At 37.9% G+C, this 22,621-nt stretch overlaps 2 protein-coding genes across 3 annotated transcripts in view; one reads left to right on the top strand and one right to left on the bottom strand.

Annotated features, from left to right (window-relative positions):
* The first annotated feature begins 300 nt into the window (after window positions 1–300).
* On the top strand, window positions 301–5,319 carry LOC149837022 (protein PHOSPHATE STARVATION RESPONSE 3-like). 2 transcript variants are annotated; one of them, XM_090005761.1, is made up of 9 exons: window positions 301–504; window positions 1,047–1,372; window positions 1,479–2,184; window positions 2,415–2,628; window positions 2,721–2,797; window positions 2,893–2,932; window positions 4,049–4,121; window positions 4,510–4,576; window positions 4,805–5,319. In XM_090005761.1, the coding sequence occupies exons 3-9, from the start codon at window positions 1,537–1,539 to the stop codon at window positions 5,186–5,188; spliced, it is 1,503 nt and encodes a 500-aa protein (XP_089861887.1). In that variant the 5' UTR covers window positions 301–504; window positions 1,047–1,372; window positions 1,479–1,536; the 3' UTR covers window positions 5,189–5,319. The 2 variants fall into 2 exon arrangements, with proteins under 2 accessions (XP_089861887.1, XP_089861886.1); XM_090005760.1 differs by having other exon boundaries at window positions 4,507–4,576.
* Window positions 5,320–6,863: 1,544 nt separating this feature from the next.
* The window catches only part of LOC149837021 (vacuolar cation/proton exchanger 2-like), a 39,344-nt gene continuing 23,586 nt past the window's right edge, over window positions 6,864–22,621 (bottom strand). Inside the window, exons 8-12 of the mRNA XM_090007951.1 lie at window positions 15,060–15,176; window positions 14,937–14,990; window positions 8,278–8,394; window positions 7,130–7,223; window positions 6,864–6,917 (exon numbers count right to left, since the gene is read on the bottom strand). Coding sequence (XP_089864077.1) covers window positions 6,895–6,917; window positions 7,130–7,223; window positions 8,278–8,394; window positions 14,937–14,990; window positions 15,060–15,176 — 405 coding nt within the window. The 3' untranslated portion in view covers window positions 6,864–6,894. The remainder of the gene's footprint in view (window positions 6,918–7,129; window positions 7,224–8,277; window positions 8,395–14,936; window positions 14,991–15,059; window positions 15,177–22,621) is intronic.

The following is a 22,621-nucleotide window of genomic DNA, read 5'->3' as shown; positions in this document are numbered from 1 at the left end:
GGAAACCAAACAAGGGACAAAGGAACTTGACAAGAAGCATCGAGGCATTTTGGTAAATTTCCAACATATGATTCCGACACGCTGTACCGTTGAATCTAGGAAGTGAATGAGGATGACATATAATATAAGATAAGAATATAATATAATTGCAATTATTTAGTTAATCAATCAGCAGCCAATTACAGATTCACTCATTGTGTTGTTCTGGGTACGAGGGTGCGTGCGTGCGTCTCCGACTCCTCATTTCACCAATATATATATATATATATATATATATATATATATATATATATATATATAGAGAGAGAGAGAGAGAGAGAGAGAGAGAGAGAGAGAGAGACGTCTCATATTCTTCCTTCCAGTAAGTTTTTGGTGCTAGATTTCTCTTTTCACAGTTTCATGGGCTTCTTGAAAATTTGGGATTTTTCTTCCACACCATGAAATTTTGCTTTGTGTTGGGATTTTATGTTGGGTTTTGATGACAGTTCATCTATTTTTTCGGTGGTAAGTTGTTTTGTTGTTGTGGTGTTTATGATGCGTAGTCTATGGATGATTGGCTGTTAACTTGATGGGGTTTTTTGTTTCTTCCTTCAGATACAGAACTTTGTTTTTGGTATCCTTAGTTGAAGGTTTTAGGCATTCTTCACATGAACAATATTGCTTGATGGAACAGAATTCTTTGATGCTAGTATTCGTTTTTAGGTTGTGAAATGGATTTTAGTTGGCATATGTTTTTGCTCTGCTCTCTCTCTCTCTCTCAGAAAGGTTTCTAGTCTTTCTTTTATCTTTTTTTCGGTATACTAGATCACGTTATCCTTTAAATGTTTCTGTTTTCCTTGGTGATGAAGTACCACTCCGAGCCTTTTGGCTTTAATTGTTCAATCGATATGTTTTCAAGGAAAACTACCCTAGTCTAGATGAGATGATGGTTAATACTGTGGTTGTTCGTCCTTTTTTGGTTATGCTGCTTTTGCAGTGATTTACAACCGTTGCCTGTTTGCTGATGGGTTGACTGACTAAGCCATTCTATTACTTGAATTTTTCAGGTCAGTTTCCTCTCCACCATCCATATAAGTGGAGGCTCATACTGTGGATTGCATTTAGGCACCAATAACTAGTGTTCAGTTCAAGGCTCTACTGCTACGCATATAGGAGCTTATGTGTGGGTGTGGGGATAGGCCTACATGCTCAAAGTTCTTAACATAAGGAGACCTAAAATTATCACACCACTGTATCTCCTGGACAGGTTCTCCCTCAGCTGGAAAAGAAAGCAGAAAGGTTCTCATTTCCTTCTCCATGGTAGATCTAGTATGCACATAAACATTATGACCTCGTAAACTGTAGGAAATCGACAGATCCATCTCTGAAATTGGTAAAGAATTAATTTTCAGAATCTTACATTATCTCAAAATCTAGATTTCGTTTTTCTTTATTAAATTGGTAGCATATATTTAAGAGTTATTTTTTGGTGGACATAGAATTGAAACCAAGATCACTTGGTTGACAGTCAGTACAGTTAAGATCAGTCCTAAATTTATGTATGTAGAGACCATGGAGAGTCACAGTGTTGAAGCTTTAAAAAGAAGTGATTCACCTATAGGAGCTACACAACCATTTTATGCTGGTCCTATAGCTTTTCATGATCTAGCTGACACTGGGTCAGATGGTGAGAATGTTTTAGTGGACAGCTTTACATCATCTTCGCCGCCAGATATACAACCAGTCTGCCCATCTCCAGCCATAACCCATCAGAAACTTTTAATTTGTCGCAAGGATATGAACATACACCATGACCCAGCTGGTCCTACTTCGGATTCTTACTCGAAGAATCTCAACACATATTCTCCATCTTCCACCTTCTGTACCAGTTTATACTTGTCAACTTCATTCAGCTCCGAGAACTATTGGCAGCTTGGAAACCTGCCTTTCCTTCCCAATCCTACATCCCCTTCACCAGCTTCTGTGCTCCATTCTTCAAACCCTTTGGTGGCCGAGGTCAAAGTAGGAGATGATTGCATCAAGACTGACTGCTTTGAGGACACGAACAATTACCTTAATTTGCATGGGGTTGGCCCAGAGAATTTCGTGAACAACGTTGCATATGCAGAGCAGCTGGAATGGGATTTTCTCTCAGATGAGCTTGACTTAGCAATCACTGACAATGGGAAAAATCCTGGCTTGGATGTAAGTGTATTTCAACATTCACTTTTTTACTTTGATATTGAGAACCAAATCTTGTGAATATGCTTTGCTAGAAAAAGAAATTCTGTATTTTCTTATTTAACTGCATTGATATCTTTTCAATAACATGAATATTTGACAAGTAAAATTTTTCTTGGTGTTATTATGTGCATGCAGTTCCTTTAAGCATTACATAAATTTTCCATGATGAGCATAATTTTCTATATGTTCAGGAAATATACATAGAACCTCAAGCATTATCCATCAAAATAGTTGGGTCTGAATGCAACGACATGCATCAGCATCCTGCCTCTACAGTAAGTAGCCAAATTCAATCTAGCCCCTCCAGTTCTCGAACTGGGGGTATGAATAAGCCAAGATTGAGGTGGACACCAGAGCTCCATGAGCGTTTCATGGAAGCTATCAACAAGCTTGAGGGGGCTGACAGTAAGGCTTCATTTAAACAAAAATGGTCATTGGATTTTTTTCTTTTTGCAATAAAAATTTTCATATTTTAAGTGGCTGATTGTTATATGCAGAGGCTACTCCAAAGGGTATATTGAATCTCATGAATGTTGAGGGTCTGACAATCTATCATGTGAAAAGCCACCTGCAGGTGCCTACTGGGTGCTTCTTTTGGTAGTTCTGATAGTTTTATCATTTTAAATAGACCCAAAGTTCTTACATTTAGAAATGATCTTAAATATGCAGAAATACCGTTGGGCAAAATACCTGCCACAAACGAACGAAGGTAAGATTATAGGTGCAGAATGACATATATTACAATGGAAGTTGCTTATGATCCACAGCTATATTTGGCAGTATGTGAATGTGTTTGAGTTAGCAAAAATAAAACTTTTGTTGCTTATTGTTTAGAATTTTATATACATACCATTTGTTTCTAACCTTCCCCTGCCCCCTCGGAATTACTCAAGGGAGTTCCTGTCTACTTCTTTCCTTCCTTACTCCGCTTGCCCTAACAGGCTCGAGGGGCATTGTAAGGAACAAATGAGTGACTGACCAAAGGGAAGGAATGAATGACTGACTCACCGAAGGGCAAGAGTGAACGAGTGACTGACCACAGAGAAGGAATGAGGGAATGACTTATTGCCTGCACTCACCCTACTGGGCTCGGTGTCATCGCTCAGCTCGGGGCACCCTTTACCACTGCCGTCCCATTCTTGAGTGAGCTGAAGCACAGCACATTTTAAGGGCTCCTTAGTCAGAGTTCTGAACCTTCTTTTCCTTCTTCGTTCCATTTTCAATACATCACCAAATATTGTCAAATTTCTACTCATTACTTCAACTGTCTACAAGTAAAGAGAGACACTCTTTTTGTTGGCCATTGCTGCTTGCATTAGTTTTCATCCTTGCTTTCCAATATTTCCTAATATTTTCTATCCATTACCTCAACTGTGTTTATAAGTTAAGAGACACTCTCTTTGTTGGTTATCACTGCCTACATTAATTGTCATCCTTGCTTTCTGATATTTCCTAATGTGCATGTCTAAATTTTCAGGCTCCAATCATGCTCCTAAAACAACACAATCATACCTTCTGCATGCTCTTTTTTGTTCAGTAGAAAATTTAAGTTATTGCATATATGAACTGAGAGGGGGGAAGAAAGTGATGTTCCATTTAATAATATGTTTCTACCACACAACGGGCATGCACTAAAAGTAATCAGCCAGAGAATTACTGAGTAGATTAATTTTTGAAAAAGGACTACTCTGAAGTACATGCTTTATAAGCTATATTTGGAGGTTGAGTGGATCTTCTGTAGTTTATTTATGAATGTATCCCCCCTTTGATCAGTTGCTCAGTAAAGTGAGAAAACAACTGATCACTTCTTTATTTTCTTGTTAAGACAAAAAGTCAACAAGCTCAGAAGACAAGAAGAAGGCTTCAACTAGCGCAAAGGGAGAACTGGCCATCAAAAGGTATATTTCAATATCCTTCCTTTTTTCTGTTCTTAAGTCACTTAAATAAACAGCTAAATTCCAAGTTTTAGAGATAAATGCATATGAAAATCCTGTTCTTTGTTGAAGTGCTGTTTGTTTGCATTTGCCTACTGTATTGTCAACTTATGAGCTCGTAGCTATTGTTTCTTCTTCTTCTCTTAAGTTTGAAGGCACTTGAGGAATGTTATACCTCGCTCTGATTCTTCTTTCAACAAGAGGTTTATTCATTAAGTTTGTTACGTGATCCTGATCTACTGCTATTTCAATATGCAAACCACTTTTGGTTTTCTAAAATAAGTTACTCTGTCTTCCTTATTCTCATTTTAAGCACTCACTTCCTTTTGTTTCTAAACTTTTGGTACAGAAGCATGCAAGTCACAGAGGCCCTACGGATGCAAATGGAGGTTCAGAAACAGCTTCATGAACAGCTCGAGGTGCATCACTTTTTCTTTTATATTCATCATTTCATTTTATTCTTTGTTCACGCTTTTTTGTTTACTGGTTTCAAAATTGCGATTTTATCTCCTGAATTTCTGTCACTTCATTCTTGTTCAGTTGTATTGTTAAGCTTTTCTTTCGCTATTCTATATTTTTATTAGGTTCAAAGGGCTTTTTCAGTTGTATTGTTAAGCTTTTCTTTTGCTATTCTATATTTTTATTAGGTTCAAAGGGCCCTTCAGTTGAGGATAGAAGAACATGCCCAGTACTTGCAGAAGATATTGGAACAACAACAAAAAGCAGGCAACACATTTCTCTCTGCTTGCAACTTTCAACAACTCTCTGGTTCAACTGGTGAGCAACTAACAAATTCAACCCTGCAAGATGGTCATGAAGCTGACTCCAACTTGTCTCCATCAACTGTTAGTGCTCAGCCTGATGTTTCTACATCACCCAAGGGGGGAAAGGAAAAGTGTTTGGATGCAAATGAGCCAGAATCAAGGATCCAATATGAATCAGCAGCTTGTGCTAAACGGATCCGACTGGAGACCAAGTTGGAAGATGGTTGTGATGATCCAATTGTTGAAGATTCGGATCCATTGTACTGAAAGCTTCTGCACATGAACCGTCTAAATTGTCTCCTTTTAGCAATTTAAGTCATCTGATTTGTAGCAAATCTTGTAATAAATTGCTTTATCAAATGGGCATGGTGCAAATATTTTGCACTGTCTTGGCTCAATATCTCAGGTTGAAATACAGATTGAAAAAAAGGATAAGTATGGAAGGTAGCAAATATGAAGATCATTCATAAATATTTACTAATACATGTTTTTTGAAAAAAGAAAAAAGAAGCTCCAGCTTGTATGCCTGGAAGCCCATGTTGGTCACGGGCATACAATTACAATTCATAAAGCAGCTGTGTTAGAAGTTGATTCCCTCTAGAATTTCCATTCTGTTAAAACTCAGTATTACTTTCCTCTGCTCTCAAGGAAAATTGATGGCTTCTGCATACTTTTACAGAAACATTTTCCCCCAAAAATTACATTGAAGTACAAATAATGGCTTCTGCATAATTTTGCAGAAATATTTTGCCCAAAAATTTACATTGAAATGAATAAGAAATATGTACAATACTGCATCTGAGCCTTCATTGCATAAGAAAGAACTGTGGTCTAGCTTGTGTTTTGCCTGTAGCAAGACATCTTGATAATCAGATAACCATGTTACTATAAAACAAAAGCAGTATAAGAGATTCATGCTCTCTCTCTTTTGCAGCATGCATAGGCACCTAGCGTCACTGTATGCAAATTCACATCCTTCTTTTCCAATGCAGATGTTAAACAAAATGCTAAGAGACTAGAGTAACCAAGAGATGTATCAAATTTTGCTTAAAAACCAATACTAGATAATGATTATCAACAAAGTGTTTGCAATTTTGTTCTTCACGGTGTTTTAATGAGACTGGTTAGCGCAATTGGTCCAATTGCGAAACATTATATATATATAATTGAATAAAATGGATGAACCCTTTTTATACTAGGGATTGCACCTCAGTTTGTGTCATTTCAATGTAAAAACATGTTTTCTCGAGTCAATATTCTAGTGCATTGTGAGCTGTTACAATCGACCTTAAAACCATACAGTGATTTTCATTGTTCTCATCAGTCACAGATATTGATGATATTTTCAAAATATCACAGTATTATCGCTATAAAATAAAAAAACTTTTTTAAACACAAAATCTCACAACATTTTTGAAAATATCAGATATTTAAATTTATCACAATAATATTAGGATAATATTGGGCATTTATATTCATGTTTTATTGTTTCTTTGCTTAACATATATTTTTTATTGTTTATATTTACAATCATGTTTTCTTGTTTCTTTCTTCAACATATATATTTTCTTATTTCTTTGAACTTTTTTCCAAATTTTTATTTTCCGAGATTTTCCTGATATTTATAAAAAAAAACTATTATATCCTGAGATTTTTCATCACCGAAATATAGCCAAGACCAAATTTGTGTTATTGTTTTAAGGTGCTTAAATTTTTAGTCACACTATCTTAACCAAGGTGTCAGGTTTGAATCCCATCAGGGACTAATCCTAGATTGAATATAACAAAAGGGTGTGCTCTTAAATCTTTTATTTATTTCCGACCAGAGCAAGAAATCACATGCATTAGCAGCAGAAACATATTAAATGATAAACTTACATATAAGAAATAATGTAAATGCAAATAAATAGCTTATGGTTTCCAAATTTTCATAGAATACTTGCCGCGATGCTCCAGGGCTTCCACAAGCTCAATCAACCTCCATGAGACCTAGGACCTAAAAGTATTTCCCAAGACATGAGAACAGATATTAAAAAGAAACATTATAAAAGGATACTGCAGACACATAGTAAAGAGTAGATCATCAAACATCTGTATCACTGCAAGCATGAAAAAGTATTCCCAACATTTCAAGGATAACTTTCTAAATTCTAAATTGAGAGCATCATATTTATAACAGGTGACTTAGCTAGTCCCTAAAGAACTCACCGGGAGTAGGATCAACATGAAAAAAGAAGCTTGCAGACACTATAAAATAGCTTAGGAGAAGCATCAATCCCTTGAAATAGTTAGATGTGCCCTCCTACAATAAAATCATGATAAATAATAACCAACATAGCAAATAAATCATAGAGTAACTCAATATCAGGACCTAGTAATCATTTCATTTGATGAAACATTTAGAAACTATCAGTACATTGATTCAGTATACTGTGCATAGTAAGGGAAGGTAAGAAATTGATTTTGATAGTTATCGACAGCAAAAACTTAGAAACAGGCATACACAGAGTAAAATACTGCATATTTTTCCATGACCGGTTGAATCAACAAAATTGTATTGAAGAACTGAAAACCAGGAGAATATAAACTCTTTTATGAATTCTTAGAAAAACAGAAAGAATTATTCAAATGTGCTTGGGATGGCTCGGCTCGGCTTGTTAGGGAAAACATGTTCAAGCTCGGCTCAAGCTGAGCATGAACAACCACTGTCCGTGCTTGGCTCGAGTCGAGTTATGCTCGGCTCGACTCAAGCCAACTATTTTTAATTAATTTTTTTTTAGAAATCAGTGTAAAAGGATTTTGGAAACCAAAGGATTTGAACCACTCACCTCCATTAGAAAGGGCCAACGACTTACCCATCAGGGTAAGACCTCTTTTTGGCTTATTTTCTTATCAGCCAAGCTTAATTGGGCCTATCGAGCTTGTCCGAGCTCCACTACTTGTATCCGAGCCTAAACCCATGCTCAAGCTCGGCTCATTTACTTTCTCGAACAAGTTCGAGCTGAACTTAAATGGGTTGAGCCCGAGCCGAGATTGAGCTAGCTCGGCTCGTTGTGCAGCCCTATTCATGTATACATTTGTGCAAAGGTTTAAAGCACATTTAAATTTCTGTAGAAAAGGATGAAATTAGTTGCAATCCATTGACACTGAAATACCAGATAAATCATTGGCTACTTATGTTTCTCTCAATTGCAAAAATGAACCTTTTATTAGTCAAGTGTAGTTTTGTTTCTTGTAAGCTATTGATCATGTTTATTTGATATTGAACAAAACATTTGTTTGATAATTGGGAATGAAGCTTCTGCTATAAAAATTTAGTTTTTCATTTTTTGACTTATATTTTCTTTTAAACAAACCTGAAGCATGAATGCGACCACTAGAACAGTCATAAAAAGTGTAGCAGTCTCAAACAGTTGGAAATTTAAGTCCATTGGCTGTCCCATGCACCACCCGATAACTACACAGAAAGGAATCTGCAACAAAAGTAACCATATTAATAATGAAAACACATATCAATATGCAAAACCTATGTCACATAGGTGCGGGTGCGGATGTGGCACTTTAAAAAAACTTGGGTGCGGGGGTGCAGGGAGGATATATATATATAATTTTTTTCAGTTTTAAGTTAACACTAAGTGTATTTGTGTGCATTTATGTATATATATAATATTAGATAAAAATGGACTTGATTAGTGTTAACTGAATCTACTTTTGGATAGAAATGGACCTCAATGTGGTTGACTTCACCTAACACAAAGGAAGTTGTGTCCAAGTGTCGCACCCGCCTGGGTGCGGGTGCAGTGCCATGTTAGAAGAGTCCATGTGACATAGCGCAAAACCTATGTCACATGGGTGCGGGTGCAGGGGGGTGCAGCAAGGGCAAAAATGTAAAATATATATATATATATATATATATATATAGAGAGAGAGAGAGAGAAGGGGGGTCCAGGGGTTCCCCCGACGCGGGTCCCGCTGCGCGATAAGAGGACGGGGGTCAGGGGGGGCCGCCCCTGGCGGGGGGGGGGGGGGGTTATAGGGGGGCAGCCCCTCCCCTCCCTCCCCAAGAATTTTTTTTTAAAATTCCGCAGCCCATTTCATAGCGCAAATTTAAAAAAAAATCCAAACAATAGACCAAAATGATCCTGGGTGCAGTCAACGCACCCAGGGTCGAGTTGACCGCACCCGGTGTCGCACCCGCATGGACGCGAGTGTGGCACCCTGCTAGCCGAATCCCTGTTACATAGCGCAAAACAAATAAATCAAACAAGAATACCACAATTCTAGCTGGTCTAAGTCCTTGACTAAAATCTACTGCAAAAGAAACTTAAGAAATAGCTTAAAGATCATGATGATTGGAAATTTCAACCCACATATATGTTCAGGAGTTCCCAACACAAGTTCATGGAAGAAAACAATTATAAGTTGATTAAAAATGGATATCTAACTGACACCAATTATTTAAAACCATGTTCAATAGCTATAAAGTGGTGACCAATTATTTAAAACCATGTTCAATAGCTATAAAGTGGTGATTGTTAGAGCACTGACATCAGGAAATAACCGGTACAAAGATATGTGCCTGCCCCCAGGTCCCCCTTCCCTCCAGGGAGTACACCCAACTTCAGTCTCGCAGCAAGGGCTTCTACTCATCTGGTAGGGATGACTCGTGAACTTCACCAAGGTGAAGGGATGTCATGAGTTCAAAACCCATGGGTGTGCCTCCCTCGCTGTGAGGCAGAAGCTGGGTGTACTGCCTGGTGGGCAATGGGACCTGTGGTTTTTACACCAGTTTGCGAGTGAGTGAGGTGGTTTCCCGGGTTATCCAGAGAAAATATTAAACACTTTTCCAAAAGGTCATATATGCTGATGTTTTCCACAAATATACTACCATCTATGTCTAAGCATTCCGGGAAAATGTGATGTTTGTTTGCCTAATGTAAAAAACATGTCGGCAGTGTTGTGAAAAGCGTTGAGGCGTAGCGAGGTGCTACACCAAAATCTGAGGCAAGGCGTAAGCCTCAAAAAAAATTTGAAAACTTAAAAAAAACTATAAAAAATATATAAAATTACAAATAAATAAACAATGCTTTATTGATGAAGCAACAACCAACAAAAAATAAAAAATCTCAAATAAATACTAAAAAATATGAGATTAACATGTAAAAGTAACATTAATGCAACAATTTTGTTTTCTACTATGTAACCTGCAATACACAGATTTGAAACTCAATCTAATTTTGTTTTCTACTATGTGACATGCAAAATACAAGCAGTGGTCTGATCATGCATATATTTTACATTTTATTAATCATTATTTATGCATGATCCATGGTAAAATTGCCTTAAAAACCATTTTTATCGTTAGTTTTGAGAAACTGCATTGAATTGAATTTTATCAGAAAATCGTGTTTTTCAAAGCTTTCCCTGCATTTTTAGTGTTTTTATTAGATTTAGAATTTCTTAATTGTAGTTTAGTTAGCTTAGGTTTGTATTAGCTAATTTTTAATTAGTTTAGGAAGATTGATTTTCAGAAAATAAAACATGTTTTTCTAAATAGGGTCTTTTTGGAAATTATTGAAAACTTTTGGACTTGTTTTGAAAAATCTGTTTTAACCTAATATTATATTATAAATAGTATAGTCAGCAAAGAGGAGACATTTTTCCCGCCTAGGGAAACACGCCCCCTCCATCTTGCCTCTCTCTGAAAGTCGATTTCTCCTTCTCCTTTCTTCTCCCTCCTTTTCATCAAGCTTTGGATCCTCTCTTCATCGGCAGCCTCTTCTTCTTCATCGGGATCATGTGCACGTAGTTGGAATCACCACCCTCTTCTTCCCAATCCCTCTATCGGAAGCAAATCACGTTTTTTTCTCCTCTTCTCTCCATCGTAGCTAGATTGCATTGCATTCCATCATCATATTTTTTTTTTGCAACTCGCATATTGCATCTGGATCTGCATGTTAAGAGAAAAAAAGATATGTTGTTTTGATAGTTTAGCCGATTAGCAAGTTGAATAGCGTCTTCTCGTTTTTATTGCTTTATTGATTGTAGAACAGCGTTTTAATTTCTTTTTATTAGTCAAGTTTATATTCGGCATAGTATAGATGATTCATGTTTTATTAGTCAATGTTCGTTTTAGATTAATTTAAGAAATAGTTTTTAGCCGATGTGCCTGCATTGATCTCATTATCATTTTTTTTTCTAGAATAACCTAGATTTCATTCTGTGTAGTTTCTGTTATCAGTCACGTAGTTAATTTCTTTTGTTCAAAATTTTTTCCGTCAGTAGATTAAACGATAGGCATATTATTTCTAGAATTAGTTGTTTGCACTTAATTCAAATCGTTGAGTCATTTTTTTTCTGTTTTCAGCATACAACGTCTTTTTCATTCACTGCATTTTAAATTTTGTTTAGTCGGTTGACCTTTAGCCAAGCTGCATGTTATTCTTTGTATCTGTTTTCCTTCCAGTTGGTTCATCCTGTTTCTTTTTAATCTTTAGTGATAATGATGTTGTTGGGTATACATTAGTTGGGTTGTTTTTGTTTATTGTATTGACGTAGCTGCATTAATTAGTCATTGTTTAAATGTTGCATCAGTTGTTTAGTAGATTCATTATATTGATTCATCATCCAATTAGTTCCTTAGTAGTTAATGGCATTAGTATTTATTAGTTACATTGCTTCATCCTGTTGTATTAGACGTTAATATGATCAGTTACTAGCTATTTCATTTATTTCATTAGACGTTTGGTTATTTTATTAGTTGCTGATTGTCTTAGTTGTTTATTTCATTAATTATAAGCTTGAGTTATTTTAGTTCATTAGTCATAAGCTATGTCACAGGGATTCGGCTAACAGGGTGTCGCACCCGCATCGACGCGACTCGACGCGGGTGCGGGTGCGGCACCGGGTGCGGTCAACCCGATCCTGGGTGTGTTGACCGCACCCAGGATCATTTAGGTCCATTTTTTTTGATTTTTTTTTTTTAAAATTTGCCCTATGCTGCGATTTTTTTTTTTAAAAAAAATCTGTTGACAGCAGCTGTCAGCTGCTCGATTTTTTTTTTAAAAGCAACTCTGTCAGCTGGTTGACAGCAGCTGTCAGCTGCTCAAATTTTTTTTTAAAAAGCAGCTCTGTCAGCTGGCTGACAGCAGCAACTGTCAGCTGCTCGATTTTTTTTAAAAGCAGTTGTCTGTCAGCTGCTGACAGACTGCTGCTTTTTTAAAAAAAAATCGAGCAGGTCAGCTGATCTTTTTTCGTAAGGGAGGGGAACCCCGACCCCCTATATATATATATATATATATATATATATATATATATATATTGACATTTTTGCCCCTACCGCACCCCCGCACCCGGGTTTTTTGGAAGTGCCGAATCCCCGCACCCATGTGACATAGGTCATAAGCCATATAGTTTAATTTAGAATAGTCACATAGCCTACGTAGTGTATGCACATCTTTTCTTAATTACCATTAGATTACTTGTAAATTTAGTATTAGTATTTTATAGTTAGTTATGCCTTTATTTCAATCTGTTGTGATTTTTCTTCATATTTTTGTTAATTTTCTTGTAGATTTCTCGTTTTTGCTGCGTGTTGTTTTTGTGTTTTGCAGGGAAGCGTTTGGATGTGCGGGAGAACCCTTTTCGTGCTCTCAAAGTACCCTTTGAGGTCCCCTTAAGCCCTCAGAAGTATCCTCAGGGAGCCCTCAGAGGGACTACAAAGTGATATGCAAATAAGAAAAGCAAAAGAAGGGAACACACGGGAACAAGGACTCAAGCACTGAAGACACCTTTCTTTTAATTTTTAGATTAGGTTTTCATTTTTAATTCAATTCAATTATTGGGTCTGTAATAAAACCATTTATTTATTTTGTTTAAGCCCTCTGCATAGGGCTGTACTCCCTTAGTGAATTATTGAATTAATTCTTTTTATTTTGGCAATAAAGAGTAGCTTAGCTTGTGTTTGAATACAAGTATTTCCCGTTCCCTGAGATCGACCCGGACTCCACCACTCGTGTGAGCCGGTTTTTATTATTTGGTGTTTGGCTTTCACTTAGTTTTCATTAAAAATATTGTTTTAAAAATTATTTTTCAAAACTCACACCATGGTCTTTGAGTAAAGAGGCATAAATACCATGGCTTGAAGATGAGTAACATTAAAGCCACAATCAAAATTATAAGAAAATAAGGTGAAGTAGAGTAGAACTCAATCGAACTGCAGATTGCTATTTCACACAGAAAAATAACAGAAAAGAAAAATATATACAAATTTCTTTCATATCTAAATGATAAAAAAATAACAGAAAAGAAATTTTGCAAATGAAGAGGGGAAGGAGCATTACCTAAATGAAGAAGCTTGCATGGCCGAGAGAGAGACTGTGTATGAGAGATGAGAGAGAGATAATGAGTTGTGGAGCCTGATTCAGGGTTTTTGCCCTTGCAATAAGGGGGTCTAGGGGCTCCCCCCCCCCCCCCCGGCGCAGGTCCCGCTGCGTGTTCAACGGGCGGGGGTCCAAGGGGGCAGCGCCCCCCAAAAGACTTTTTTTTTGGGGCTTATGTTTGAGATCCAGTGTCTTATGGATCAGACCCGATTTGTTTAGGTTTAGGGCAATCGCCCTTGCTTTGTATAAATTCTTTCTTTTCTTTCTCTCTTGTATCTGTCGAGAAAGAGCAATAAAGTTTTTTCCTCTGGGCGGCTGTGGTTTTTTCTCCCTCTCGGATTTGAGGGGAGGTTTTTCCACGTAAATCTGTGTGTTCTTGCTGTGTTTTGTTTCCTTCGATTGTTTTTTGCTTGCGGTTTTCGTAACAAGAGAGAGAGAGACTGCATCTGAGAGAGACTGTGTGTGAGACATGAGAGAGAGACTTCGTGAGAAAAATACGAGAGAGAGAGAGACTGCGTGAAAACATATATAGGGTTGGGGACCCTTTTTTTAAACCCTGTTTTTTGGTCAAATGAGGGCTTTGACCCCTGATTTGACCAAAATTTCAAGGCGTGCGCGCCTCACCCCGAGGCGTGCGCCTCAAGGCGTATGAGGCGCACGCCTCGGGGCTTTTGCGCTTTATACATGTGCCTCAAGGCATGAAGGCCCTCGTCTTGAGGTGAGGCGCGCTTTTTGCGCCTTGAGGCATGTTTTTAATAACACTGCATGTCGGGCACTGGCATTTGCTTTCATGTCTATGCAACAGCAACAAATAAATTCGTAATGCAAACAAATATTTCTGATGAGCATATAAGTTGATAAAGCCACATAGATGGAAAATGAAAGTACAAATTGGTTCCAAATGTATAAAAATGAGATACATCCAAAATTAGCAATCAAGAAGTTTGAAATCCATGTGCAATGCTTCTTTCCAAGAACATAACTTATGCTTTTGGTTCACTTGACATGAATGTCAAGACTGCTCAAAATTCAATATTCTTGACATGGTTCCTTTTTATGGAAAGCTACGTTAGATATTCACATATAATTGCCAGAATTTCTTTATTCCTGAGTAATAAGATAAATATGAAACAGCTCATACCATGCAGTATAATTAGGCATTCGAAAATTGGGAGGATGGTTTTATTACATCTTTTGTTATTTCCATCGAAGGCTCAATGAAAAAATACTCACTTTCTTGATCGTAGATCAACTAGATGACAGGCTGAAACTTTCATGTCAATGGGACACATAAATTTGGTGCAAGATTTTAAAATACTAAAGGCATTTAGCAGAGTTGGTTAATACACTGTGATCAGAAGCCTCTACCCAAGAAAATAAAATAAAATAAGACACATAGGAAAATGACATTGTGGTTGGTTGGTTATGGTTATTCTAATCTAAACTATAGTTAGAAAATACTATTAGGTATGCAGGTCTAGCAAGGAGTACCAAAATAAACAAATTTTATTAACAGATCAGTTTATGATTTAATTACTCCATTAACAACAAAGAGAACCACTGGCACAAAAATATTGAATCACAGGAAAAAATGACTGCTAGAAAGAAGGATGAGCCAAATGTTGGATACTTACCACAAACATTGATATCTGCGTAGATGATCCAATTGCAACTCCCAAAGAAATATCCTACATTAAAAAACAAGAACATGCCATCAGCCATACCTCAAAAAAATTGGGAGAACCACATAAACTTACAAGTTTGTCTTTTATAGCAAACATAATGGCACTTGTATGCTCTGCAGCATTCCCTACAATAGGCAGCAGAATAACACTAATAAAAGAGACCGGCATTTTCAATATCTCGGAAGCTCCCTGATAAGTATTAAAATTATTAGTCTTAACATTTAGCTTTTCATATATCATATGTCAAAAGATTCATAATAAAAAATCAGGATAAACTTTGTTGCCAAATGAAAATAAATAAAGCTTGTGCACTAGTGAGGAACACACGCCATTACAGTTACTGTTGATAGGAAGAAGCATAATCTCATTCTCTGTTACCTGGACACTGATAATGGGTATGCATTGCGAAACATGAGTATGAAGTGTTGGACATGCTGAGACTTAGGATTAATAGTAACATGGACACAAACAAACACTGATCCGCACCAAAAAAACATCTTTAAATTGACTATAGATGACAGTAAATCACCATGATGCTTGTATCAAGCCAAAGGAGAAAACGAAAAGGAAGATGCAATCTTAAGATTAGAATCAAATAATCACTATTATAGCATCCTTCTTGAAAAAGAGGCAAGTCTGATAATGTCAATATGTATCTAGAAAGAGAAGGCATAAATAGAGGACAATAAAGGGACAACATGGCTGCGTAAAGCACTTGTCTAGCCATGCCACTCTCGATACTTGTCCAGCCAAGTCCAACACAGACACTTGAAGGCTTTGGCTCCAAGAACCACAGAAAAGCATAAGAGGTTCCTGCTCCAAGAACCACAAAAAAGCTGACTTTGGCTCTTTGTCAGAGCCAGTCTCTAACTCGAACTATTTATTGAAATTTTCTTTCATGAAATAACCCTTTTTGCTTTGACTAATGGAAGAATGTAGCGAGATTTTCAAAAAATGAACCTAACTTTTAGGCATGATCCAAAAATATGCCCAATGTTTTGCTTGATTCAGAAAGGAAGCTTTGGGCATAATTTCATCAGTTTGGGTATACTTGCCTTCACTTTGCACACCTGCTGATGCATCTCCAAAAGACTCACCCACGCCTCAGGCATGAGCCGCCCCCTCACACGGTTCAAATTGGGTGCCTTGGCCAATAGGCCATGATTTTTGGATTTATTAGATATTTTATTATTTAGATTTAATTGCCATTTATTTTACCTGTTTTATGGATTTGGATTTGATGTTGGAGTGGGATCCGAGGCCCAACCTGTGGTGACCGGGATCCGAATAGGAAAGTCTCTCTCTCTCTCTCTCTCTCTCTCTCTCTCTCTCTATATATATATATATATATATATATATATATATATATATAGGCCTTGAGAGAGCTCAAATCATGCATGGGAAATAAAGTAGATTTTTAGTAAGTAGCGCTCTCTCCCCTTCGACATCTCCTCCCTTCCCTCTCTCTTTCCCTCTCTCACCATCTAGATTGTGGTTGTTTTGCTCTTATGTTTCTCTTTTGTCTCTCCCATCTAATATTCTGCTGGATGTATTTTGGTAATGTTGAATGGTGAATGTTCTCTCTTTCCCTCTCTCATTCTTTCCTTTTTCACCTCTCTCTCTCTTTCTCCCTTTCACGCCCATCTCTTCCTCACACCTCCCTCACCCCCCCCCCCCTCCTAGTTGCAGCTCCCATAAGAGTTCCCAGGGGTAGAATGGAGGCGGTACTGCCCTCTCGAAGTGGCAGTAAGTCTCTGGAGGCTCCGTAGCCCACTTCGAGTGAAATGTAGCCACTGCAACCCCCATTCATCGATAGGAAGGCCAGATCTGTCCCGGTAATGTGTGAGAGCCTTCCACACCTCGTAGCAGACATCCAAGGGCAAATCTGAATTCCTAGCAAACCCCTAAGGGCCGGATTGGATTGTTTGAGGTCTTGACACTCTATTAGAGAAATAGTAAGCCTCTCGGGGTTCCGTCGTGTGCGTTGAACGTACCAAAAGCACGTTCTCCCTTGTTATTTCTTCTGTTGTGGGTGACATCTAGAGGTCACCCCTATGCTTTGAGACCCTCCATACTGTTTGAGAGGCTTCGGGACCCGAATGTGCAGTGGATGTCCCGCCGCAAGCGCCGAGTTCAACCCCAGGTGACTCGATCGCGCAAATACATGTCGGATTTTGACGTAGAGAGCGTGGGCTGCACCAGCAAGAGGTGCTCGGCACCCTCGCAGCCTGCCAAGGTAGTCCCTCCCCCGATTTAGGTGTCCTTATGCATGCGTTGGAGGAAATGCGCATAACTATGGAACAACGCTTCTACTGGCAAGAGCAACACACCATGGATCTCGAAAGATCGCGTGTGCAGCATGAGAAGAGGCCGCAGAACGACCACATGGGGGTCATACCTACCCCTACCCATCCGGTGTTCGAAGAGAGGCCCAAACAAGGAGACGCCAGCTCCCAATGGCGCCCGAAGTCGTCCCGAACCGCGATTCTTGGGGCGGTTCCACAAGGCCTTGTTGGGGCTTTTCATGGACGATCAGACATCCCCACATGGTCTGGGTTGCGCTGATATACCCTTCTGTCAGGCTGAGACACACTTTCGAGGCCATGACATACCTGGCCACAGCTCGTTCGTCTAAACCGCTTTACCCAAGAGGGTATGTACGCGGGCAGTCCTGCCCAAATTTGTGAGCAGAGGTATAATTTTCCTAAACTCAATGGTGTGGATGTTTATGATTGGTTGTTTAAGGCCCAAAACTTTTTCACAGGTCAATCAGTACCCGAGGAGTATCAAATAGAGTGGGTGATTATGAACGTCGAAAGTGAGGCTTCCTGGTGGTTGCATTGGCAAATCCAAGTGCACGGAAAGCTCACATGGAATGAGTTCATGGAGCTGGTTGTGCAGAGGTTTGGTCCAACTCCTAATGACAACTTTGATGTGAAGTTGAAGCAATTGAGGAAGCGAGGGTCCATGAAAGAATTCCAAGCAAACTCAAAGATTTGACAAGTATGGTGCACGGTTGGCCGGAGCAAGCACTCATGGGTGCCTACGTAGGTACACTTAAGGAAGATATACAAGTTGAATTATTGTTCCAAAACTCCCATACACTTAGTGAGTGCTTCACCCTCTCTCTATGCATCGAGGAGAGGAATAATCAACTCACGACTTTGTGAAAGCCTGTTAGACCCCCTGACACCTCCGTAGAGCCTTTCCCTTGCGTTTGAGCTGGGCTACCATGGAGGAAAAGAGGCAAAAGAGGTTTCGTTTCACATGTGACGAGAAGTGGGAGTTGGGGCACAAGTGCAAGACCATGCACATGTTCATGGTCGTTGATAAAGAGGAAGAAGAGGAGACTGATAAGGGCAATGAGGAGACCGAATTCAAGGGGATTGAAGATTCAAATTAGAGGATCTCCCACCATACCTTATCTGGTGCGACAACCCCATATTCCATGAGGCTTGACGGGGTTATGAACGGGCAACGTATCAACATACTCATAAATACAGGTTTAACTCATAACTTCATTCGTGATGAGTTGGTGCACATATTGGGTTGCCGGGTGAAGGAGCACCCAATTTTTTAATGTGAAGACTAATTTGAAGTGTGGTGAGGTGTGCCATAATATCATGATGAGGCTCCAAGGGGCTGAATTCGAAGTGGACTTGTATGTGCTTCGAATACAGGGGTGCATACGTAGTTCTTGGCATGTGTTGGCTTAGTTCCTTGATAAAGATGACTTGGGATTTTAGCAAAATGCACATGTTTTTAAGGGGGCAATTCCACGGTCACTTTAAGGGCTCATAATCTGCCTACTACAAGAGAGGTTCTAGCCAGAGTTGCCAGTCTGGAAAGGAGCAGGAAGCGAGAAGCACGAAACAAGGCAATTCCAAAATTTTAGGAAACGAAAAGCGTGGGACGACTTAGAAGCTAACCATGAACCGTCTTGTAAGCGAGAAGAGAAGTGAACCGGAAGTGACCTAGGTAACAAACCAAAAATGACTTAGGAAGAGAGGTGAAAGCGAGGGAGAAGCAAAAAAAATGAAAAAGAAAGAAAGAAAAAGAAAAAGAAAAAGAAGAGAAAGTGCGCTTTCCAATTAATTTTAGCGCTTCTCAGCATATTTCGAAAGTGCCACGTTTCGTGCTTCCGAAATATGCTTCGGGGAAGCGCACTTCCCGGGTCCTATGGTGTTTTAGGTAACCCTGGTTCCAGCCAAGGGGGGCCTTAAGTTATTCAAGGGGTCAGGTGAGGCCGCTTCGGTGTTGATGCATGCAGTTGACCAAACCAGTCGAGGTGTGCATGAGGAGTCGGTTGGACCCGAACTCCAATCCGTGTTGGACCACTTTGTTGATGTGTTTAGTGAGCCACAGGGGCTGCCACCTTGTGTAGGACCACCATGTGGTGTTGATATTAAAATTATACATGTATAATTATGTATTATATATATACATATATATGTATATATTTTATTTTTATATTTAGTTATTTCGGGGACATATTTGGACTTAGGCCTTCTCAGTTTTCAACTATGTCACACAGACTCGGTTAGGGAGGCACCGCACCCGAGTCGACACGCCCCGGCACGGGTGCGGCTTCAGACACGGCCCGAACTCGGTCAACGTTGAGTCAGACTCGGTCAACGAGTCAAAGCCGAGTCTATCATTGTTTTGGACTTGGTCAACGTTGACTGAGTCCAAAAATATTCATTTTTAGGGCAAAAAATGATCTTTTTATATATTTTTAAAATATATATATATAGCATGAGTCTCAAACATAAGCCCCTAGAAAAAAATATATCTATATATAGCCGAGTCCCCGTGTCCAAAATTTTTAAAATTGCGCCGCACCCGTGTCGCACCCGCACCCATGTGACATAGGTTTTCAGCCCCCAACAGATAAAAATCTAGCCGTTGAGAATATGACTGCTCTCTTTTCTTTTTTGTCTTTTTTCCTCTAACTCCCCTGCATAATGTGTATTATAATGTATGTTTTGGCATAATCTCTCCATTGAATAAAATATACATTTTTATATTGTCGTTTGTATATCCCCTATATGGGGTTTGTGAGTGTGTTCTTTTAGAATATTTTGTGGTTTTCTTTGTGGGTGTTGAAAGTGTGTTCCTTAGATAACACTTTTGTTGTCTACACAAGTTGAAGATTGGTGGAATTTTGGTTAGTAATTGAAGTCTCCTTAAATCTTTACATAGTATCAGAGCTTGAAAGTATTAAAGCTCATTTGAAGACCCTTCTTCAAAGTGTTGGTGATCTTGCAAGTATTCAAGTGATTGTGTGAATCATTGTTGGAGGAGTGCTTGTGTTCATTCTCTCCTTTCTCCTCCTCTTCACTCTTCTCTCTATCTTTCTCTTTCTTTTCTCCTCTCTTAGTCCTTATAAAAATGGATGACAATGATAATGTCACCATTAAACCCATAAAATTCAATAATTTCAATTATGTAACATGAGCTTCTATTATGAAACACCTTATTTGGGAAAAAGGGTTGTGAGGACTAATAGATGGATCTGATCCAGAACTCAAGCTAGTTCTCACTAAGGTAGAGGGTGAAAAAGAGGTACCTCTAACCGAAAATGAGAAAACTAAGGCTATAACCACTTATGAGAAGAAGTTAAAGGAATAGATGATGGAACGTGCCAAAATCATGTCTTGGCTTATTAGCAGTGTGGATGTGAAAATTGTTCAAGCCTTACTAAATTTGAGCATACTGACAAGGCTTGAGATTATCTTAAGAGAATGTATTCTCTTAAAAATATTGCGCATACATGCAATGTGTAAGATAAAGTTCAGACAATGGTTCAAGGAAATAAAACTATTGGAGAATACTATAATGACATATCCAAACTTTGAAAAGAATTGACTTTTTAGAGTCAAAATGGCATTGTCCCAAAGATATTGAACTCCGCCAAAAACAAATAGATGCAAAGCACTTTTACCAATTTATTAACAATCTAAGACCAGAATTTGAATCTACAAAGTCTATTCTTTTTCATAAAAGAAAAGTTCTCTCTATTGAAGATACTATAGAAGAGTTGAGTATGGAAGAAAATAGATTGAAAAAGCATGTAAGCAAAAGTGAAGATGACTCAATTTTAGCCATTTTTAGACTGAAAAAACTATGTTCGTACATATAGGTCACCTCACTATAGAAGACAAGAAAATGATTATGAGAGAAAGAAAATCATTTGTCATAAACCGGGTCACACTAAGCTCTAATGTCCTAAACTAAAAGAGACATTTGAAAAGAAGGTTGCTTCGGTTGACTCTCAAGAGTCAAAAGGCAAGGACATTATCACTTCTCAATCATCTATTGGAAGCATGTCTCTAACTCAATTAGTTAAAGCTCTTCAACCTCTTCTTAAAGGATCATCTTCCTCAGCTGGGGTTGTGATATCATCTTATTCAAACCCAGGTAAGATCCCTTGGCTTCTTGATTCTAGTGCATCTTTTCACATGATCCCAAATAGTGATATTTTATCTGAATGTTATAGCAACTCAACTATGTCAAAAGTTTTTACGATCGATGGTACACCTCTTGAAACCAAAGGAATAGAAAGTTTTGAAAAGGATCTTTCAAACTCTAAAAAATTTCTTGTTTCAAAAATTAGATATGTTCCTAAATTAAATTTAAATATCTTATTCGTGTCTCAAATATCAAATTATTATTGTAATATCTTCTTTTCTTCAAATGAATGTTTGATGCATGATCGCCAATCAGGGAAGTTGACTAGGCAAGGTCATAAAGAGGGAGGTCTCTACTATATGGATTCTTTAGAGATACTGAAAGATTTTTTTTGTTGTGATGTCCAAAAAATGAATTTAAAATTATGGCATAGAGGATTAGGACATCCTAATGTATCAAAAATTCAATATTTTTCAAGTTTGAATTTTTTTTGTAATATTAATGATTTTACTTGTGAAGAATGTGTTCTTGGAAAAATAAAAAGATTGTCATTTAAAGATAAAACTTTTGTTTCATCTAGACCATTTAAGTTGGTTCATTCGGATGTTTGGGGTTCAACACTTGTTGTGTCTAAAGGTGGATATGTATATTATATTATTTTTGTAGATGACTTTACTAGATATACTTCGATTTACTTCTTTAAGCATAAATCTGAAGTATTTTTTTATTTTTAAAGTTGTCATAAGATGGTCAAAAATAGATTTGAAAATGATATTTTCATATATCATGCTGATTCAGGGGAAGAATTTTTATACACATCACAACAAAATAGCTTAGCTAAGAGAAAACATAGGCACCTTATTGAAACTTCATGGACTTTACTTTTTGCTAGCTATATGCCTAAGGTTTTTTATACAGAAGTTATCCTGACTGTTGTTTATCTTATAAACAAAATGTCATCTTCTTCTTTACACAATATTTCATCAGTTAAAAAACTCTTTAAACTCAACCTTGCTTATTCAAGATTATGAACTTTTGGTTGCAAATATTTTATTTTCACCAATAAGAATGACAAATTTTCTCCTCGAGCTATTGCTTGTGCCTTTTTTTGTTATGCCGATAACGAAAAAAGGATATAAGTGTTATGATTTTAAAAATAAGAAATTATATATCTCTCGAAATGTAACCTTCTTGGAAAAAAAATCTTTGATAAGGATCAATCA

Source organism: Nuphar pumila, chromosome 5, assembly GCF_984573655.1.
Source record: "Nuphar pumila chromosome 5, dmNupPumi1.hap1.1, whole genome shotgun sequence".
Classification (NCBI taxonomy): domain Eukaryota; kingdom Viridiplantae; phylum Streptophyta; class Magnoliopsida; order Nymphaeales; family Nymphaeaceae; genus Nuphar; species Nuphar pumila.
The sequence above is the reverse complement of the archived record's forward strand: the minus strand, read 5'-3'. Positions and strand labels throughout refer to the sequence as shown.